At 43.2% G+C, this 21,346-nt stretch overlaps 1 protein-coding gene across 1 annotated transcript in view; it reads right to left on the bottom strand.

Annotated features, from left to right (window-relative positions):
* Nucleotides 1-21,346, bottom strand: part of myt1lb (myelin transcription factor 1-like, b) — a 119,396-nt gene that overhangs the window by 14,873 nt on the left and 83,177 nt on the right. The window contains exons 6-12 of the mRNA XM_028565968.1: nt 19,317-20,486; nt 15,412-15,546; nt 12,794-12,884; nt 11,373-11,480; nt 8,897-9,057; nt 6,622-6,908; nt 1,697-1,927 (exon numbers count right to left, since the gene is read on the bottom strand). Of these exons, the coding sequence (XP_028421769.1) occupies nt 1,697-1,927; nt 6,622-6,908; nt 8,897-9,057; nt 11,373-11,480; nt 12,794-12,884; nt 15,412-15,546; nt 19,317-20,486 (2,183 nt within the window). The remainder of the gene's footprint in view (nt 1-1,696; nt 1,928-6,621; nt 6,909-8,896; nt 9,058-11,372; nt 11,481-12,793; nt 12,885-15,411; nt 15,547-19,316; nt 20,487-21,346) is intronic.

Here is a 21,346-nt window from a genome sequence, read left to right as displayed (position 1 = left end):
TATGACTTTCTAATGATTCCAAAACAGTGAGTAAGACAGGGAGGTAAGAAACCTAGAAGACAATCAGACAGCAATGCAAATTTTTGACTTGGAGGGATATCATTTGGACTGAGACACACTGAAAAGACAGTAACGCATGCCAACTGTAATGTCTATCAGCATCCAAACCCCACGAAATATCATATACTACTGCTTTATAATTATTGTCAACATCACAACTATCTTTCATTTGTTTGTAAGCTCTCTCTTTCTATCCTGATCCTGGTATCGTCATGAACATCCTCAAGGAAATTGAATGTGTGATGGAACATTTTAAGGGCAGAGAGGTGAGTAGCCATATGGGTTTCACTGATCAAATATGTAGTATTTGTATTAAAGGTCCCATGGCATGAAGATTTCAATTTATGAGGTTTTTTAACATTAATATGAGTTCCCCCAGCCTGCCTATGGTCCCCCAGTAGCTAGAAATGGTTATAGGTGTAAAACCGTATCCTGCTCTGCCTTTGAGAAAATGAAAGCTCAGATGGGCCGATCTGGAATCTTCTCCTTATGAGGTCATAAGGAGCAAGGTTACCTCCCCTTTCTCTGCTTTGCCCGCCCAGAGAATTTGGCCCACCCATGAGAGAGAGAGAGACATCATGGCTTTCAAACGAGCAAAGTGGCAGTTGGTCAAGGCCACACACCCACCCTCCACCTTGCCCCCCCCCTCTCTCCTCTTCAACAGCTACAGACACAGAAATGGCACATCCTAAGGAAAGCTCATTGTGGGACTGGCTCTAGTGGCTGTAATTCTGCACCAAGGCTGAATTTTGGGAAAGAGACTTCAGATACAGTATTAGGGAACCACTAAGGTCTATATAAAAGAGACTTCAGATACAGTATTAGGGGACCACTAAGGCCTATATAAAAGAGACTTCAGATACAGTATTAGGGGACCACTAAGGTCTATATAAAAGAGACTTCAGATACAGTATTAGGGGACCACTAAGGTCTATATAAAAGAGACTTCAGATACAGTATTAGGGGACCACTAAGGTCTATATAAAAGAGACTTCAGATACAGTATTAGGGGACCACTAAGGTCTATATAAAAGAGACTTCAGATACAGTATTAGGGGACCACTAAGGTCTATATAAAAGAGACTTCAGATACAGTATTAGGGGACCACTAAGGTCTATATAAAAGAGACTTCAGATACAGTATTAGGGGACCACTAAGGTCTATATAAAAGAGACTTCAGATACAGTATTAGGGGACCACTAAGGTCTATATAAAAGAGACTTCAGATACAGTATTAGGGGACCACTAAGGCCTATATAAAAGAGACTTCAGATACAGTATTAGGGGACCACTAAGGTCTATATAAAAGAGACTTCAGATACAGTATTAGGGGACCACTAAGGTCTATATAAAAGCATCCAAAGAGCACCATGTCATGGGACCTTTAATAAGACAAAATGTGTTCTGCTTTATATACCACCGTTTATTTTTTTTAATTTTTTTGAGGTGACTCAACCATGACCGGTAGCTTCTTCTATATTTTGAAGATACTGACTGACTTAGTTCAGGCAGCGATCTATCTTCCTTCCTTCCTGAAAAAAGAAATTATACATGACATACGTACTGTATGTATATATCTGGCCACAACCAGACATTAGTGATCAAGTGAATTTTGCACGTCATTTTCTCCTTTACCTCTTTCTCGTCCTCGTCTATGTGTTTTATCTTGGTGTAGTCTACAGGCAGGTCCCAGCAGTCGGCGGCGTCCCCCATGCCGTAGCAGCGGGAGCCCAGCAGGGCAGCTTGCCTCTGGGGGGACATGGGCTCTAGAGGGGTGAGCACCGAATCCCCTCCGCCGCCGCTGCACAGACGCTTGCTCATACTCAGGTCCAACGTACCATTCTCATCAACATCTAGACCCGGACTCTGGAAAGTGGACGTGGATGTGGTTTTTGTGTGTGTGTGTGTGTGTGTGTGTGTGTGGTGGTGAGTGGGGAAAATAGTCAGGTCAGTCAATGTGGGTAAGAGATGCATGTATGTGCGTGCGTGTTGAGTTGTGTGTTTTCAGTAAGATGATTATGAGGGAGGGTAAAAGGATGCACAGAACATAAGGAGGCAGGGATGGAGAGAAAGGGGATAAAAGAGAGTGAGTGTTCCTGATTGAATAGCAGTCAAACATATTCACATTTTAGGATCAGAGCTGGGCAAAACAGGAGCTGAATACATGGTGAATACTAAAGAAGTACATGAAAAAAGTGCTAGGATTTTCTGTTCCTCCTGTGATGTGTTCACTTTTGAAGTTTTTAGATGTCTGGAAAGATGGATCAAGAACACCTGCAGTTCAAATACCTGAAACAATATTCCAATTTCTTTATTTTTTGGTCCATCTGGTAGGAAACATTAGACACTTGCAGTGTACAGTAGCAATGTAGTGTAAGAGGGTCAAAAGAAGACGAGGGCATCAGTGCTCAAGGACAAGTTCATCCCTCTGTGAACCCCTCCTTTCTTTCTCTCTTTCCTTCCATCCCACTTTGGTCTCTACTGTGTTCTGTGCAGTCAGAAGGGTGTGTGTGCATGACTTTGTGTGAGTTTGTGTGTGTGTGTGTGTGTGTGTGTGTGTGTGTGTGTGTGTGTGTGTGTGTGAGCCTAATGTGAGTGGACATCACAGTGGGGCAGGGGCTGAGGGTTAGGGGTGGGGGTGAGAGCAGTGATGAGCAGCAGCAGACTACTGCAATCCCAAAAATAGAGGCAGAACTCTACCCTGTTCTGGAACAAAGTGGGCCACATCCAACAAGACTGACTGCTCACTAAAGCATTCACTTTGCCTCCTGAGTGTAGGTCTGCATCTATATCTCTACTGTATGCGCGCATTACTTTTCTTTCAACTACATCTAGCACACACTACTGTTCTTACAAAGAGTCCCACTCTTTTAAGGCTTATTTTTTTTTTGCACGCATGTGCATGTGTTTGTGTCGTTTCTCTCATTAATACCCGTCTCTAACTCCCCTTTCTCATCTCCCCTCTCCACCTAATCCTCCTTGCCCCCTTTGCTCCCTTTCATGAGTAGGAGAGCTGGCTTTAATGCTGATTCCAGCCGACAGTGTCCCTAGGGGTGGATTCTCCTGGTGTCTGAAGCCAAAACCTCTGTGACGCACATTGACTCAAAAGCACGGGAGGTGATTTGAGATTTGGGACTGGCCATGAATATTGCAAGAACTTGAAAATAGTACAAAAAACAGCTCGAGAAACCACTATTACTGCTGGGTCATTAGTCTGTGGAAAACAAGCTCTCACTATGAATGGTAAAACAGTACTATGAGTACTATAACAAAAAGACAAACACAGAAATGTCGGGGTGCTAAATACAAAGACTGTTCATTATAAGGCTGTGCAGACACATCACAAACTCAGCTTTTACAATAGCACCTGTCAGCTGACATTATTACACAATGTAGACGTCCGCTTCTATCAAACACACATTTACTATTTAACAAGAGTAAAAGTTCAATTGGAGGTTTGGCTAGGAGCTTGAAAAAGAGAAAGAAGGAGGCAGAAGATGAGTAGGAAATGAGTAAAGGAGCATAAGAACAACAGAAAATAAAGGTCAAGTTGCTGAGGAATATAGATCCAGTGGCACGCGCCTCATCGTGTGTTGCCACAGCTCATGTTGTCCTTGTGACAAAGCTCAGCGGAGCGCGCTCTCCTTGTCAGCCGCTGTATTGTGTGTCACCGTCCATTTAACGTGACCCACCCCTTCATATCGAATTAACGAGGACGATATGCGACGATGCACCCCGCCTCCTTCATTAAAGACCACCCCTTCTCGCTCTGGCCCTCCTGTAACCCCTAACCTCTGTTGCCATGGAGACGGTGGGAGGAAGAGGGCCAGAGCGTGAGAGGTCACTCGCAAATTCTCGCCACATTACTTCTGCCCACTTATTCCAGGTCTTAAAATAAAACCAGAATCATGTCCTGTCTTCCCCCCTGGCCGTTCCTTCACTCTCTGGGCTCTTTCCCTCCCTGTTGTACTTGTTACATACACATTCCTCACTTTAATATTATCCTTAAATTGACATTACATCATTGCATAACCACTGGAATAGGAAGTGGATTAGGTGTTTGACATTTATATGCCAGCATATTGCTGCCACCATGACAAAACAAATTCTGCCTTATTTCTCCTTATATTTAGAACAAGTTCTCATTTGTACAAGATCCTTTATAATAGGATATAACGAGATATTTTTTCTTGTTAAGACAACATATGAATTTATCTCGTTATATCCATAGACAGGATGTAAGAATGGACCAACAGATCCCGTGTCTCTGGACGGAGACCAGTGAAGGATATTAGAAGCACTTTTCTGGTGAGCGCTGAGCGCTACTGCGCAGCCTCCAACTGAGAGAGACGACGTAGATGTGACGTCAGCAACCTGTCTGAAAGTTGGAAGTCTTCTGGTAGCTGTGCCAAGAGAAATCTCAATCATTCCCAATCTTGCAGAGACGGAGAGCGTAGGTATATGTAAGGAGATAACATGGGCACAGGCTAATTATTGCTAATTAAAATGCTAGTTAACATTAGTAATTAAACCTAAACAGCTCATGTAAGTTGAAACTGCCTGCGAGCTTCTCCTGTACTATACGGTAATTCCTCTATTATGTGACACAATCTTATTCTATTTTTACAAAAGCGTCTGCTACGGAGCCATAACGTGAGGTACAAGGTAATGGAGCCTTTTATACATTGTCGTGTTTCTTTAAAAATAAACAATGGATAAATAGAGTCTTTAAACGCTTCAGATGTAAAGTTATTCGCTGTCAAAATGACGTCAAAATGAATGGCAGTCAATGGAATGCTAACAGGAGGTGATCGCTTTGTAGCATCAAAATGGCGCCATAGGAGGTTCAAGTTCTGAAGCGAAGCTTACCCCCTTGGTTATCACAAACGTTTTTTGGTAAAAATCCAGGTGAGTTTCACCTCTTGTGGCTTTGATCAGTTATTCAAATGCAACAAATCTAAGAGGGTTTGAGGAGAAAATGACACTTTGGTTGAATAAATTCCAGGAGCAGACTGAGACAAAGAGAAACAGACGGATAGACAGGCTGGAAAAAACAAGTAGGCGAGAATAGATGTGTGTGTGTGAAGTTTCATTCAGACATAGAAAGGAACAGTGTGTGCCACGAGGTGAGGTGTTGAGATGAAAGAGGAAGGAGAAGAGAAAAAAAAACCCTCTGAAGTCTCCCGTCTTCCCATCATGCCCTGAGAGCATCCTGCCCGTCTGGCCCCCGAAGCAGGAGAAGGACAGACAATGAAATGAGGTAGGACCAGAGGAAGTACTGACTGCTTCAGGCGTTTGTTCCCGCCAACTTTATTCCGTTCCACTTTCCTTTGGAATGTACGCTGCTTTTGACTTTCATCCTTTTCCTTCTCCTTTCCTCTGCTCTCCCCTCGTTATCCTCAGCACCATCCTCCTCTCCTTTATCGCCCTCTCCTCACCTTCTGCACTGTGACATTTCGAAACCTCCCACCAAAAAGGCTTTCTTTGCTCTCCTTCTTTATTTTTCCATTCTATCACCCTCACTCTGTTTCTCTGGCAGTCTCCACTGTCAACATTAGCATTAAGCCAGCATTAGCCCTCTGCTGTGTGCGCTCTTTCTGGCCCCCATTTCCCAGCTCAGCATCTGGGCACAGATACAATACAGAAACACCGTCACCTTATCTCCTCAGGAATGACACACTGGGCTCACGCCGAGTCAAACGACGCTTCGTCCTGCTCCTATCTGATTCCCAGACGGAAAAAAAAAAAAAAAAAAAAAAAAAAAACTGCCCTGCTGAGCCCTGAGTGTAAGACACAGCCCCGGATCTTTGATGAAATGTGTGTGTGTGTGGGAGTGTGGGAGTGTGGGACTGTGTGCGTGTGGTGTGCGCAGCTGAAATCGCCCCATCTTTATCAGTTCTCACTGCCAGCATTAGTATAATGAAGGAAGCACACAGTGATCAGTCAGTGGATTTTGTTGTGACTGCAGCGGGAGGCCAAAGTCTTACAAAGGTGAAGTGAATATGGAGTCATGTGAGGCTGCGGTGTCAAATCAGGGGATGTTTGTAACCTCCTTTCATTAGAAAAAAAATAATAAAAATAACAGTGCCCTGCTCAACCAAACCAAATCCTCGCCAGAATACACTTGTTAGGAGGAAAATATCGATTTGCGACTATTTTAACTGATATCGCGATATGATTCACGATATTGAAGGGAATGATCATTTTTCTCATTTTCATTGAAAAATATGAAAAATATGAAAATTAAAAACAGTATAGTGTGATTTTTGCAAGGAAGTCGTACCAAAAATAAAAAATCTTCAGTCTGTAGGATACAATTTGTATACAGGCTGGGATGTCTCTGCAGCACCACAACACTTTATTCAGAATGGTGACACATATTTAGCCTTTAACAAATATTGCACCCCCCGCGATTTTGATATTGCACTTGTCCATATTGCGATTTTGATAAAATTGTGATTAATTGTGCTGCCCCACTGCTGATTTGTTTTCGCATTTCTGTGACAAAATGTACGACATATGCATAATGATCCTTCCTCCCCACCCCCACCCCTTCCTACCTGCGAGCACAGGTCCTGGGGCTTCCCCCCCATGCCGTGTGGCATCTCCCGGCAGCGTGTGGACAGGTTGAGGATGGCCGTGGCCGCCATGTGGGCGGCCTCCATGTCGTGGCTGTAGTCGAAGCTGCTCTTGCTGCATGTGCTGCTGGCGCTGCTGCCCCCGCCCCCTCGGCCGCCGCCCGCGCCCCCTCCTCCACCTCCACAGCTCAGGCTGCTGCTGCTACTGCTGGGCGCGTAGGTGCTGGTGGTGCTGCTGGCCGAGCTGGAGTTCTTGCAGTAACGTTTGGCTGTGGGTTGAAGAAATGCCAAATGAACGGTCACTGCATGGGGGCCGGCAAATTATTGTTTATTACTTTTTAGAATGTGTTTATTCCCCAAAAATGTAAAGGTACACTGTGTAGTGTTTTAAGTATTTTATTAGCTAAAATCAATTCATAAATATGTCCTGATTGGTGTAAAATGACCTCTGCCAATGATCGGACTTATCCTCGTAAGCGAAGAATTTCTTATCTGTATTTACATTGGAAGGGCAAGTCCAAGTAGGCTTCCATGTCTTTCCGCCATTTTGAAAAACTATAATTGCTGAGAGGGACATAAAGCCCTAGCAACGCTTCTTTGTTCAGAGCCAGTGTCGCGTGACTGAAACCGGCTGAAACGGAGGAGGAGATCAGCGACAGGCGCTCGTCACCGCCGCGGTGAATTTGAAAGCCAGCGCTGCACTTTAGTTCATAATGGAGGATTGTACTTATGCCGAGCCACAGGAGAGAAGGAATCCTCGTCGCCAAAAAAAGCAAAAAAAGGGAATTAAAAAGGCAACGTGACCGGCGAATTAAAAACAAGAGGGTAAACATCGGGGTAGCCTTTCCCAGGTGGAAACGGCTAACGAAGGAGAAAGACTTTCAAAGGGACGCTGAAGTTGCCGGCTTTCTTCTCGACAGGTAAGCCTGTTCGCCCCTCTTTCAGGTTAGGGGTCCTTGGCCTAAAACACGTTGAAGACCTCTGGCTTAATGCATTTTGGTAAATACTTACAATGATATATTATATGGATTTATGTGTTGTAAAAAGGTTAAAAAAAATGTAATTTCCAAAAGTGAGTAAGTGAAGTTTAGGTGGGTTTACCCATCTGTATAATCCTGATGAAGTGTGTTTTTAGGTATGTTTAAGTTAGACCCTTCAAACCTGCAAAATACTGCCCAGATTTTTAGGATTTCTGAAACATATCTTGAACTAATTTATGAAGAAGAAGACTGCTTTCCCTGCCAAACTATTATAGTTTTCAGATGGATAAAACGTAGCCTCAAAAAAAACTAGATTTGGTATATTAATTGACATTCTTATCCAAATTTAAAATAGTATGATGTGTCAGACAATTCCAGAAAATATTCTTGTGACCCTGAAATGTTTATATAAAATATAAATATTTTTATAATCTTGTGTGTGCACTTGAACAACAATTAAAACCGTGGGAGACATTAATTAAAAAGTTGATTTGGGAATGTCTAGTGGAAATAAATGGGGACAACTTTATCTTGCTGTAAACAGGGTTTCTGTAGGTTTCACCATGTCAAATTTAAGACTTTTTAAGACCTTTTTTAAGACCATTATAAATTAAATTTGATACATAGTATATCACAAACTTGCACTTCGCCATAGTTGAAGAATAAAATCTGTTCCAAAAGAGACTTGCACAGCCTTGCACTCTGCTGAAATATAAGTTGGATGTTGGGCTCATTTGTAGTCATAATACAGCGAATTGTATTTGGAGTACAGAGTAAGAACTACAACACCACAGAATAAAAAAAGAAAAAAAAAAATATATATTGTAAAGCGCTTTGGTAGCATTTCAATGAGAACATTTAGACCTGTATAAAATGATTTAAAGCCTCTAAACACCCACACAGGTGATTTTGCTGATTGTGGCTGATTAGACCTCGGCTCAGGTTGAAGCCGGAGCTTAGATGGGAATGTATAAGGTCCTAAATCTTTTCTACCAATAAGAATGGAAAAGCTGTCATTTGTCCTGCCCTAAATGATGCAACAAAGCTAACAAGAGGCTCAGGAAGATGTCAATCAATCAGTTTAAAAACACCCAAACAGTCCTGGGACGTTTAGGTCCAATCAGCCAGATAAACTTAAAACACCTCAGGGTCTGTAAGACCTAGAACCCAATTCTTGAGCGAATTTAAGACTTTCTAAGGCCTAAAATCTTGATTTTGAATTGTTAAGACTTTTCAAGACTTTTTAAGACCCCGCGAAACCCTGTGTAAAATAGTACCGTCGTATCCTTTGGGGGAGGTGTCTCTTTGTCCGTGAACTTTGGGTGCGATGGCCCGTTTCCCGTACACTTGGTGGTTGTTACTGCCATCGAAGGCGCTGTAGTCAAAGCTGGTCTTGGAGTACTTCTCCAGCTCCTTGGCCAGGTTGGAGCGGGGCGTGCTGGTGGAGACATTGTTCTTGTAACCATACTGTGGATAGTCCAGTTGTTTGACAAAGCACATAGGCCTGGAAAATAAATGACGAGGTGGTGGAAGTTGGACCGAGGCACTCAATATTGCCCAGGGGAAGGAGAGGGGAACTAGGGGTTTGGTTAAAAAATGGGCAGATGCAAGGGAAGGGGTTATGGTAATACTCTAGGGTTAGAATATGGAGAATGATGCTGGTAGATGGTACAGGTGGGGTGATTTCGAGTGTGGGGGCATCCCTTTGATACACCATAGCATGGATGTTTTCTTCCTCCTGCTTTCCAACAAAATAACCCTGCTACAAGTGTTTTTCATGGCTAGACTATAAAAAAAAAACAGTGAAAATTGAATTTCCACATTTCTTTTATTACACTTGCATACTTCTGATGTGCTTTCATCATTTGATATGCATTTATATCCTCAATCTAAGACCAGGAAGAAATGAAATGTAAGATTGTATGCCGTTGATGTTCCGTTAGATATAAAAAATATATAAAAAATAAATTACAATTACTTATGACTTTTCATCATAGCATTTTCATGACTATCAAAACAACTCTTATTCAAAAACCTCTGCCTTTCGCTATGATAAATGAGGCCAATTTTGTTAGAATCTAATAAAACGATTTGCCTTCAATAGTGAGCGCAGAAATGAACATGCCGTCTCCAGGAAGTATTCTCAGGGGACAGGGGAACATAAACATAAAACAAAAAAGGGGAGATTTCAAATCTCAAAAGCTTCACAAAATGCAGGGGCGGAAAAAGAACAACACATTCCAACATGACTGAATGACAGTTCTCTAAATGGTAAGTATTATATCACATTTCACAGTACACATTCACACAAAATACACATGTGCATGCACTTTTAGTACCTGTCCACACCCAACACCTTGTGACAATAGAACACATATGGATTGAATATGCACTAGAAGCTGACATTGGTTATAGCGCGACATGAATCTATGCAGGCTGTTCTCATGAACCATTCATACATATAGCTACGAAAAGTAGAGCTGTAACAATTACAAAATGAATGTGTATGGGGTCAAGTGCCAACAACCAGCAATTCAAATTATAAAAAATATATATAGTCTGACCAATAATCATATTAAATATTTACAATTTGGCATACCTAAACAAACTCCACAATTACCAGTCATACAGTTCTAAGACAATTAATTGTGAACAAAGAAACCGTGATTATTTAAAAATATTGACAATTAGACTATCATGTAATAATCGTTACAGGCCTAAAGAATAGTAATGCACTGTAATCTGTGTGTATTCCTCTTATTTATTACTGTATGCACGGCATTGACTGCTGCTGTATAAGAGTGTGAAGATTCCACAGGGAGGAGGTCGGGTTGGCTGGTTGGGTCCTAAAACACCGGGCTTTCAAGCAGCTGACAGGAGTGTGTGTCGGAGTTCGTGAAGAACTTGGAAATGGGTGTTCTTGTCCCAGGAGTACTACTTAGGGGGACCGGTGTTTTAACACAAACCATCATCTTTTTTCTAATCCCAACTTGTCGTTTTGGCGCCTAAACTTTAAAGGTGCAGTAGGTAAGACTTATAAAACTATCTTTCTGTCATATTTACTGAAACTGACCCTATGTTCTAGTAGAACTACATGAAGCAGGTCATTTAAAAAAAAAAAAAAACCCGGCTCCTCTGGCACCACCTTCAGCTTGTAGTGTGATTTGCAAAAATCCACCACTCCCTGTTCAGATGCACCAATCGGGGCCAGGGGGGTTGTCTAACTGAGTGTCAATCACTGCTCATGCACACGCATTCATTCTCCTTTGTGGGGGGAGGGGCTTAGGAGACCATTTTGGGCTTTAGCTCCCTTGAGGGATGGGTTAAATGCAGAGAATGAATTTCGCTACATGTACGTGTATGTGACAAATAAAGTACCTTTACCTTTACCTTACCTTTAGCGGAAAGAGGGGAGGGACTGAGAAGCTGTCGATGTTCTAAGTTCTGGATCTTCACAATCCTACCTACGGCACCTTTAACCGTCGTGAACTGTGTATAGACTGTTAAACTTAACTGTCACGTGACCGGTCGTAAAGTAATTTTGTAGTGTATCATACGAATAGTTGTGCATACTTTTCATACGATATTATACGAACCTGTTCATGAAAATGAAAGTTTTTGCAAGAGACCATACGAACCCGTTTATGAGAATGCGTGATCTACGCTATGTGCCGTCCATCCCATATTTTGTCTACCTCCAACAGAGAGATTTCATCATATGTGATGTATATGAAAGTGAAGAGTGAATACTACCTTAAGACTCGGTCAGAGGCCTGGTTGGACTTGGGGCCGTCGCAGCCCTGGTGCTTCTCCTGGGCTTTGGCCAGCTTCTCGGCGGCAGCGATGGGACATCCTGACAGACTGCAATCAGAAAGCGACTTAAGTTGCACATTGGAATTTGCATCTGAGATGCATTGTGATAGGTGAAAATGTTACATTGAATGCTTTAAAACATGTTTAACTCGTCAGCCAGTGCATATCTGTCTGTCAGCCAATCAATCCCAACGTCTACCAGTTTTAAAATACCTGACTCTAGTTCAGAAAGTATTCAATTCAAATTCATTTTCATCACTTTAACATTTATAAATAACAACACAATTGGCAAACAGCTTGCCTGTTTCTGGTTGAATGGCTTGGAATTATTCACAGAATAGATATTACCATATGTACAAATGTGCATAAAAATGTGCATTTATTTTATTTAAAAACATGCTGACAAAACACACACACTCACATACACTTGGGATCTACACCTACAGTATGTTCCGATAGCATTTGCAGCTGTAAAACCTCCTCCTGACAACTAACTAACCAAATGTGACAGAAGTTCATGTTGTTATCCTTAACCCCTATTATTCTCCATCCAGTCTGTCAACTGTAGTGTGCCGGGCCACGGTGAAAAAATTATCTTTGACAATGGCCTGAAGCCAGTATAGAGCTGGGTTCATGAGCACCTGTCATGAGATGCGCATAAGAGTGTGTACCAGGTTGGGAAGTGAGGGGTATACAGTAGTAAATGGAGGTTTATATCAGCTCTTTCTAGTAAAAGTGAAAGTTTACTGTGCGTGCCTATTTTGCGCTGCAGCCGTGTCACTGAGCACAGCACGGAGGCATTCTGGTCTTCCCAGGTCTGCACCTCTCCTGTCACCCTGGCTGAGTGGCAGAAAGGTGCTAATGGCTGCTGCTATGCCCAAGTCCCTGAGCATCTGCTGCGGGTGACACTCCTCTTTCACTGTCACCTCGCCCCGTCTGACAGCACTGGCAACAGCGCCCTGCTATTTCAGTTTCTCCCTCCAACCCTGCGCCGGATAGATGCCATTTTTCGCCACGAGCTGATAAATAATTTATGCAGTGGAAGGTGTGAATTGCTGCATTCCAATCAGTCTCACTTACAACCATGGGATTGTTGAGCAGCTGAACTACTCTAATTGTATTCCCTTCTACCCACCATTATAAGAAAGAACAGTACTTATCCACACGGAAAATAATGTGTTGCAAAGACAAAAATAATGGGTTTAACAATAACTAAACAAAAAGATGGCGTGGAAAAAGAAAATTGAGGATGAAGAAATTATTTCAGAACAATACGCCATTAAAAGAAAGTCCCACTGTGGAAAAAAAAGGAGGGTGCGACATGGACAGTGCCAGTTTCATATGGGCAGGCTGTCACTTACCTTCTGTGGGAGTTTCTGTTGCTATTGACATGGCCACGTCCCGTGCAGCCAGGCGTAGGACACTTAAGAACATTCTCATACATAGCCACAACTTCACGCAGACAGGAGATAGGAGTGAAAGACAGGGAAGGTTAGGAGCCCTTTACAATCACGCATGAGCTCTATTAGTGTGTGAGGAGCTTGTCATTATAAACATCATTAAGAAATGAGCCTGTATGAACCCAAATGACCTCTTCTTCATTTTAATGAACGCTAGTTTGAGAGGGCAGGCAAGGTTCCCCGCCATATTGCTTCCACTTATCCAGCCTTTCAAATTAGTATTCATGGAATAGGGGACAGCCATGAATAAAAAGATGTCATTTAAGTTTAACAGGACAAAGCCAGCAAGAGACAGAAATGGAAAAGGAATTCTGGGCATGCAGAGAGCAGAGCAACCAACAGCTAGCAATCATGCAAAACACAAGCCTTCAATGACAGAAGCAGACGCATGGTATGAAGCTCCTTGATAGAGTGCGCTTTGTTATCACCGTAGGTTGTCAGGGTATGGAGCGCAGTCTTCGATACCGTTTACCATTAAAACAGTCCATAACTGTCTCAGATCCCCTCGGCAACCAGCCAATTAGATTAATGATCTACGGATGTCCGAGAGGAGCCGTTGGTGCACCGCGGGTGCGGGCGTGGGTGCTGGTGCTGGCGCGGGGAAGGGTCGTTTGAAAATCCGTGGCGCGCAGGGCCAAACCCCATCGGCACCAGCTTCATCATTATCACCCCCTTAAACTTTAACCCCTCATCATCCTCCATCCCTTACATACTAATTGGCGTTCGGTGGAGGTAATTGGACAAAGCCCGCCACCTCAACATGCCACAAGCCAATACATTATGCATAGCTCTGTTTTGCCCTGCCCTTTGCAAAGACACAGATAGAATGGCAAGAAATTAAAGCACTGTGCCTGATTCAGTGGGCACTGACATAACTATAGGGATGCTGAGAAAAGAACAATACGAGGAAGCAATGCCGGCTCCAAATGCCTTGCATGTTGCAGAGGCAAATCGCTTCCAAGACAAGAACTCCCATGTGAGCTGATTCAATATTTTAGCATTCTACAGAAAAGATCGCCACAATGAGCAAACAGGAATGGAAATAATGAATGCGAGATATAATTTAATTTTTCACATTTCCCAAGGAACAGTCTGGATGCACTGTGTGATTTCCCAAATTAAATGAAGCCACTGCATTAATAACACATCGTCCATTCAGAACAGCAAATGTGTTAATCGGGGAGAAAGTCTTGCCCACAGCGGATTCCTCCCCACAGGCAGGCAGCTGTGCAGTATGTGTGACATGTGCTCATCTTTACCTTTAAAGCGGTGAAGCAAACAGTCTGCATGAGACTATTGACCACATATTGACAGAGACCTGGTGAGTGGCTGCTACACGGCTGATAATGCAGAGACCTAGCGATAACTCAAGCCACCTAAAGCAGGTCACCTTCTGACTGCAACAAGACTGTGGGTGTGTGTGTGTGTGTGTGTGTGTGTATGTGTTTGTTTCACTCTCAAGTATCTTTTTGAAGTCAAGGAAGAAGGACTGAAGATAAGGCCAGAGAGATCAAGAAAAGAACTTTTTGTGATCCAAAGCATCCTGTGCAGTATTAGCGGTACAGTATCATTTCCTCAAAATGTCTGCCCGATCAACACAAGTGAGGAACAGGGGGAGGAACAGAGACATCATATCCCAAAAATCTCCAGTGACAATCAATTCAAGCCCATTCCAAATTCCATTTTGGGGCTCTTGATTCCCAGTCAAGGTCAGCTGCTCTGAGTCATTTCCCATCTCTGGGAGACAAGTACATCTCAGGTTAGGGACCTTTGTGTGAGCGGAGCTCCACAGAACAAGAGTCCTCTGTGACTCTGCTGGTCTTTACGAGCCGGACTTTAACGCTAACTAATTTCTCATTTTCAATTTTTTTTGTGAAAAAATGTAAAAAATCCGACTCAATTAACGTTAAAATGCTTGACAAAATTAATGTAATAAAAAAAGCACGGCATTTCACCTCATCTTATCAGTCACACGTTCAATAACGAACCATGCTGTGAAGAAGCATGCAAGCCAAATATCCCCTACAATGATGAAAACAAACAACAGGGGATGGGATTAGCATATTAGCTCTCAATCACTGCCAGTCAATCCAGTGGAGGACAAAGTCTCATACAGTCAAGTAAGTCACTGATTGACAGCTCATGACCATCCCACCAATTGCTGCGTTGCCACTATTTGCGCATCAACAAGGCCTCATTTCCCACCGCATCACCACGGAAACACTAGGCAGGCAATCCACAAGCAAAACCATGGCCCCATGCAAAAGGTAACACGAGAAGTGCAGCTGTGACCCGTCTGGCCTGTCACTGAAACCCCCCACCCCCGTTGAAATATCAAACACAGTCCCACAACAGCAAGTATACACACACACACACACACACACACACACACAACGAGCCAGACACAGCAGTGATCACGGGAAACATGCCGATTCCTGAACATCAAAGAAACACAAAGGGCACAGGTTGGGTAAATAAGCCAAAGCAGAGTTTAGCTGGTGTGTGACTGAAGCGCTTACTTTCTGGTGGCACCCTGTCTTTGTGCGGACAGCCGGACAGGCTCCGATGGTGTGGGTACAGGCCCGTGACGTGACCCGTGCCGTCGCAGCCTGGTGTCGGACACCGACTTTCCTTCTTGTCTGCACGCGAAGCGTCTGTGAGCAGAAAAGTCATATTTAGGCGATCGCACATGACAAAATGCTGTACTGCTGCAGGAGTACAACATGTTAGCGCATGAGGTGCCGACGCTGTGGTCACCGCATAACATCCAAGCTTTAAGGTGCAAAGAAATAACTCCCAGATGTCAAGTTACAAGGGAGTTAAAATGCCATAGGCAAATAACATAAAGTATATGACCTAAGGAAAGGCAGATATACAGCTGCATCAGTAAGGAACAGAAGAACTGGAGAACACAAGATGTGTAGTTTTGCCATTTAGATTTGATATACAGTACCTCTGTCCTGGATTTCCTGGACTGTTAAATAACTATTTCTCCATCATCTATGGACGTAAATATGATTTTGAACAATACATTAAATATTACATAAGGCAGTGCCCTTTTGAGTGACGATGCATGGTTATGTCTCTTTTCAATGAAATCTAAATGTGATTTTAAGTATATTATGTTGATTATTATAGCAATTTACATGGCATTTCTATTTGTTGTCCAATTTCTTTGACCGTTCATTCATGCCATTCATTTAGAAAGTATGACTTCATGATGTGTTCATTTTAGCTTGATATAAATATGTAAAATGCAGGACATAGTGTTTTCAGTTCATTTTAGATAAAGAATCCCTGACTTCACCCCCCTCCCCACCCCTTCCCCCACTTCTGAAACCAAGTGTACACCCTTGACCATTGCAAACAAAAACATTTGAATTTTAAGTGGATGTTATTTCTTATTAATGGGCCGTTATTTGCTGCAGTGCTCATTTAAAGTAATAGAGTGAAGACAAAGATGCAATAACTGGCTTCTTGAAGGAAAGATTTTTGAACTATTACTATTACTATTCTCTCTTTGAAGTGACCTTCAACAAAAAGTGTTTTGTCTTTTAGTTTAGATTCAATTAAGAATTGATCATACTTCTCTTCATTAAAACCACTCATGCATTCACATGACAGTATGTTGAGCTGAGTGTGACAATGAGGGTTTGAAAAGCACACACCACACCACACGCACACAGCACATAGCACACACACACACACACACGCACACGCACACACGCACACACACACACACACACACACACACACACACACACACACACACACACACACACACACACACAATAAGATTGTCTTTCCCTTCCCAAAACCTGGCTCTCCTATTTCTTCGAACCCAAGATCAGATATAATTTCCCCCAAAAGCTGCGATGCCAAGCTGTGCCAACTGGCATTCTTTCTGCAAATGTAACTGTCCACCTTTAAAACACTTTGACTCTCAAACAAGATCAAGGATTCTTCTTACAGTCAACATGCAATGGCTCTTATAGGACGCATGTTTACATTACCATTTTTTCAATGGAAATAAGGAAAATTCATGAAGCAATAACATCCTTTAGTATATTTTCACAGCTGAGTTACAGGAGTATAGAGCTGCAAAGATTAATCAATAAATCAATTAGTTGTCAACTATTAAATTAATCACCAACTATTTTGATTATCGATTAATTGGCTTGAGTCAACTTTTTTTTTTAAATCCTCTGATTCCAGCTTCTTAAATGGGAATATTTTTAAGGTTCTTCACTTCTCCATGACAGTAAACTGAATATCTTTGAGTTGACGTTTGACAAACATGACATTTGAGGAGTCATCTTGGGCTTTTGGTCTATAAAATGTCAGAAAACGGTGAAGAATGTTGACCAAACAACTAATCGACTGAGATAGAGAAAATAATCAAAAGATTAATTGACTATGAAAATAATCGGTAGTTTCAGCCCTATAGGAGTATAGTGCTGTATCAGACTGTATAATCAATTTGGAGCCATTTGAGTGACAAAAACCATTATCTGGAGCAAGCATTAGCGAAGTGGACAGGGGAGTGGCTTTTATCTCTCATGCCACAGAAACACAGACCACTGATTAAAGTTGTACAGGCCTGTGTAACTTAGTAGCTCCACCTAAGGCCTTTACTGACAAATCAAAATAAACCAGAGGTTGTAGAGTAAAAGCAAAGAGAAGAATAATCAAGTGAAGGGGGTAGGAGGATTGAGAAAGGACAAAATTGAGCGCACACCTACTCATACATTTACAAGTGAGTCACCAAATGAAATCCCATGTCTCATTCATCAGAAAAAAAGAGCACCTCATTGTCCTCTGTGGCTATCATCTGTTAGGGGCATAGGAGTTTGGTACAATATTGCTATGTCATGTCTGGCTCTTCTGTCTGGCACCAGTGCAATAAAGGCTTTGCATGTTGATACAGAACTTGGTCTGCATGTAGATTGTGGCTTTTTAATAATGTCTTCTTTTGGGGAAGATTATTACATTGACTGTTCGTGTTTGAACAGTATGTTGGAAATAATTCTCCATTTCCACACGCACGAACGCACACGTACACATACAGTACGTGATGCCGGTGTGTTCTGCCTGTCCACGCTTCCATTGCAGAGAGTGGGAGCGGCCAAGTGGAAGGCATATTAGAAAGCAGGGGATATTGATTGTGGCTGGGGACGGTCTGCGCTCTGCATAGCAAATGGCCCCCATTACCATACCATCTCTGGTAATTAATGCGCAGTCAGTTGGCCTGCCGTTCATTATCGGTCATTCTGATACTGTTCAATTTTCATCTCAGTCTCATGCTTCTCGTAGGGAGCCGGGCTCTTCTCTGAACACCCACCCCCTCCTGATTCCCCCTCCCTCTCCATGCTCTGTTTCATGAATCACACAGGAACCCTGGTCAACGAGTGTCTTCTACTATCTTACCCGAGGAAAGATCTTATCGTGACACAACTGTCTTTTGCGTCCTCTCATTATTCCAACATTAGCCAGACACGGAGGCCATGGAAGGCTTTCAAAATTAACATTTGTGTGGCATTTAAGTCACAATATATACTGTACCTGCTGTGAGTTGCGTGGCATTTAGGCTGTAATATAACCCTGCTGTGAATTAGCATGCTCCAATTTGTTGGTCTCATCTGATATCTTCCTTATGGGGGGAAATTATTTAACCTAAGTCTGAATATTGTTGCAGTCAAGGATACGATCAGAGGAATGATAATATGTTAGTTAAACAAGGGAGCTTGAAATGAGAGCACTGTAAATGCCACTGCAATGTCTGTGTGAGTGCAACTCTAATCTGTACGTATACAAGCAGACATCCGGCGCATCCAGTACTGTATAACAATTGCCACTGACGGAATACTGCGGTCTTTGTCCTATATGATTAGCCATATATATTTGTCTTACTTTGGTATGGGTATGTATCAATCTGAAGGTCACAAATGTCCCTAAAGCATGAATCCTTTCGAAAGGCAGAAGACCTCTGTTTTGTAGCTTCCTCTCCCAAGTGCTTGCACAGGTTTAAAAATAGGCAGCTTTACCCCAAGCTGCATCGCAGGGATGAGATTTGCGGTCCTAACAGGCCGTGCAGATTGCCATTACTTATGCCTGACAAGCCTACCCTCTGATGTTTCCATGCTGGCCTATTTTAACAACATAAGCTGCTGCCGCTCCCGCTGCTACCGAGATGCGTATTTCCAAATTGGCTTTTCCTGGGGTTATAGTGAGGTTCCCAGAATGCATGTGGGCTGTCTAGTCTCCCGTACAGGATAGATAGAATACAGAGCCTAACAGTGGCAGACAAACATTTTTACCCAAGCTTGTTAAATGAGGTAAGCATGTCTACACTTGTGAAGATTAGGTTTCCATTGGACGCTTTGGCCTGCGTCGGATGGTGTCTGTATTTAAAAGAACCACTCACCTTTATGGTAGAAAGGCTTCTTCATACCATCAGGAAGCCGGGCTTTACGCTCAACACCGTAGCCGTGTCGCAGGCCATGGTCTTCATGGTTATACCTCACCCCGTCTCTCCTGGCAGCCTCGGCCGCCATTTTATCCCGCATTGCCTTTGCGCGTTCTGACTCTAGTGCAATGGCCTTCTCCAACAGGGACAGGTTGCCCTTTGTCATGTCAAACACTTCCTCCGATCGGTCCGACGTCACCGAGGCCGTGTCCTCATCAAAGTCCCGCAGGTTGGTGTGATATCGGTTGTCCTGCGCGCAACTGGAGAAGGCCTTGGAGCGCGGGCTCAGCTGCTCCTCCAGCTTCATGAGATTGTCCATGTCCGAATAGTTCCTGTCAAGTGTTCGCCTGTCGTCTTGGCTATGGTGGAAATCCCCATAGCCGTGATGCTGGGGCTGTTGATTGGGATCCCCGCATGAAAAGTGGTTTTGCTGCGACGGTCCATTTCGGTCAGTGGGTTTCGTTTCGCTTAGTTTCCGAGCCAAGTCGAAGCATTGGTTCCGTAGGCACTCCAGACTGCTTAAACACACTTCCTCGTCGCTGTTTTCTATTTGTCCATTGCTGGTGATCTTAACTTGTCCATTACCACCATTGTGCGCACCTCCCCCATTGTGAGTACAGTCATTCTCGGCTGTACCGTCCTCAAACTCCTGTCCGTCTAAATTGTCAGACAGCACTGCACCGTGTCCCTGGGCCAGAAGTTTAAGGGAGTCCACCGTCTCCCGGACCACGTCACTGTCAACGTCCAAACTCAGATCACCCCTCTGCGTTTCAACCCGCTCTTCTTCTTCTTCCTCTTCTTCCTCCTCGTCCTCTTCTTCATCCTCCTCCTCCTCCTCTTCTTCGTCCTCCTCCTCCTCTTCCTCTTCGTCGTCCTCTTCCTCGGCGCTGTTGGAGGAGTTGCTGTTCATCTCGGATTCCGTCATGGCTCGGTTGGCAGCGTCTTCGGCGATCTTGCCCAGGTTGAGGAGGGACTTGGCCACGAGTTCATCGTAGTTCTCGTACTCGTCGTTGTTGTTGCCGTCCTTCTCCGTCGCCGGGCCAGATTTGGCATTGCCGCCGCCGACGCCGCCCCTGCCGCCTCCACCGTCGCCCTCGCCCCCCTCGCTGCCGCTCATCTCATCGTCCTCTGTTGGAAAGAAAGAGCAAACGTCTTGTAATTTCATTTGCGTCATTCTATTTTACTGGTAAATCTGATTTCTGGGCTTGGTCCATCTAAATTGGATAAGGAACTCTTTGCTTCCCCTAATAATTTACTTTGAGTGTCTTAACAGCAGCTTGTGTTCTGAATTGTGAATCAGCACAGGAAGTTAAATATAGCGGTCGGGGAAACTTCCAGAGAAAGATGGTCTGGTGAATGGGACTGGAAACCACTGGAAACCAGGGGCTATATCTTTGGAAAGTCTGATTCTCTCCCTATTTCCTGGATGTCTTTAGAAGAAGATATTCACAGGTCTTACTGAAGAATATTGTAAATAGTTGCAAATGAGATAACATTTTATTCAGTGTTCAGCAGTGCGATTCAAAACACTGAGAAAATGAATTAAGCTTTTTTTTTTTTTTTTTTTTTACAATGAAAGTCTAAAATCTGAGAGATATATTGAGTTCCATCTGCAACACAATGAACCCCAGTCAGTACCTATTCATCGTTTGCTAGTAAAGTTCTTTTTTCATTCAATCATCAGTATCTTTAGAATCCCTTTCACTGCCTAATTGATTCTGACATGCTGCAAAAGGTTACTGAACCTCTTCTGTCAGTAATTTCAAGCACTCACTCCTGGAGCACTTCCAATCTCTCCTTTCACGTTTCCACCCTGAGCCGCCAAGAGCACATTGCTCACGTTGGCGTCACATTTGCCACTTACATTCCTGCAGAGAAGATGAACCCAGAGGCCTCCGCCACACACAGAAATGACAAACAAGAGTTTGACTTGTGGTGGGAACGAGTAAATCACAAGACAAAAAATAATGATCATAAAAAAAAACAGT

The sequence above is a fragment of the Perca flavescens genome, chromosome 20 (assembly GCF_004354835.1).
Source record: "Perca flavescens isolate YP-PL-M2 chromosome 20, PFLA_1.0, whole genome shotgun sequence".
NCBI classification, from domain to species: Eukaryota; Metazoa; Chordata; class Actinopteri; order Perciformes; family Percidae; genus Perca; species Perca flavescens.
The sequence above is the reverse complement of the archived record's forward strand: the minus strand, read 5'-3'. Positions and strand labels throughout refer to the sequence as shown.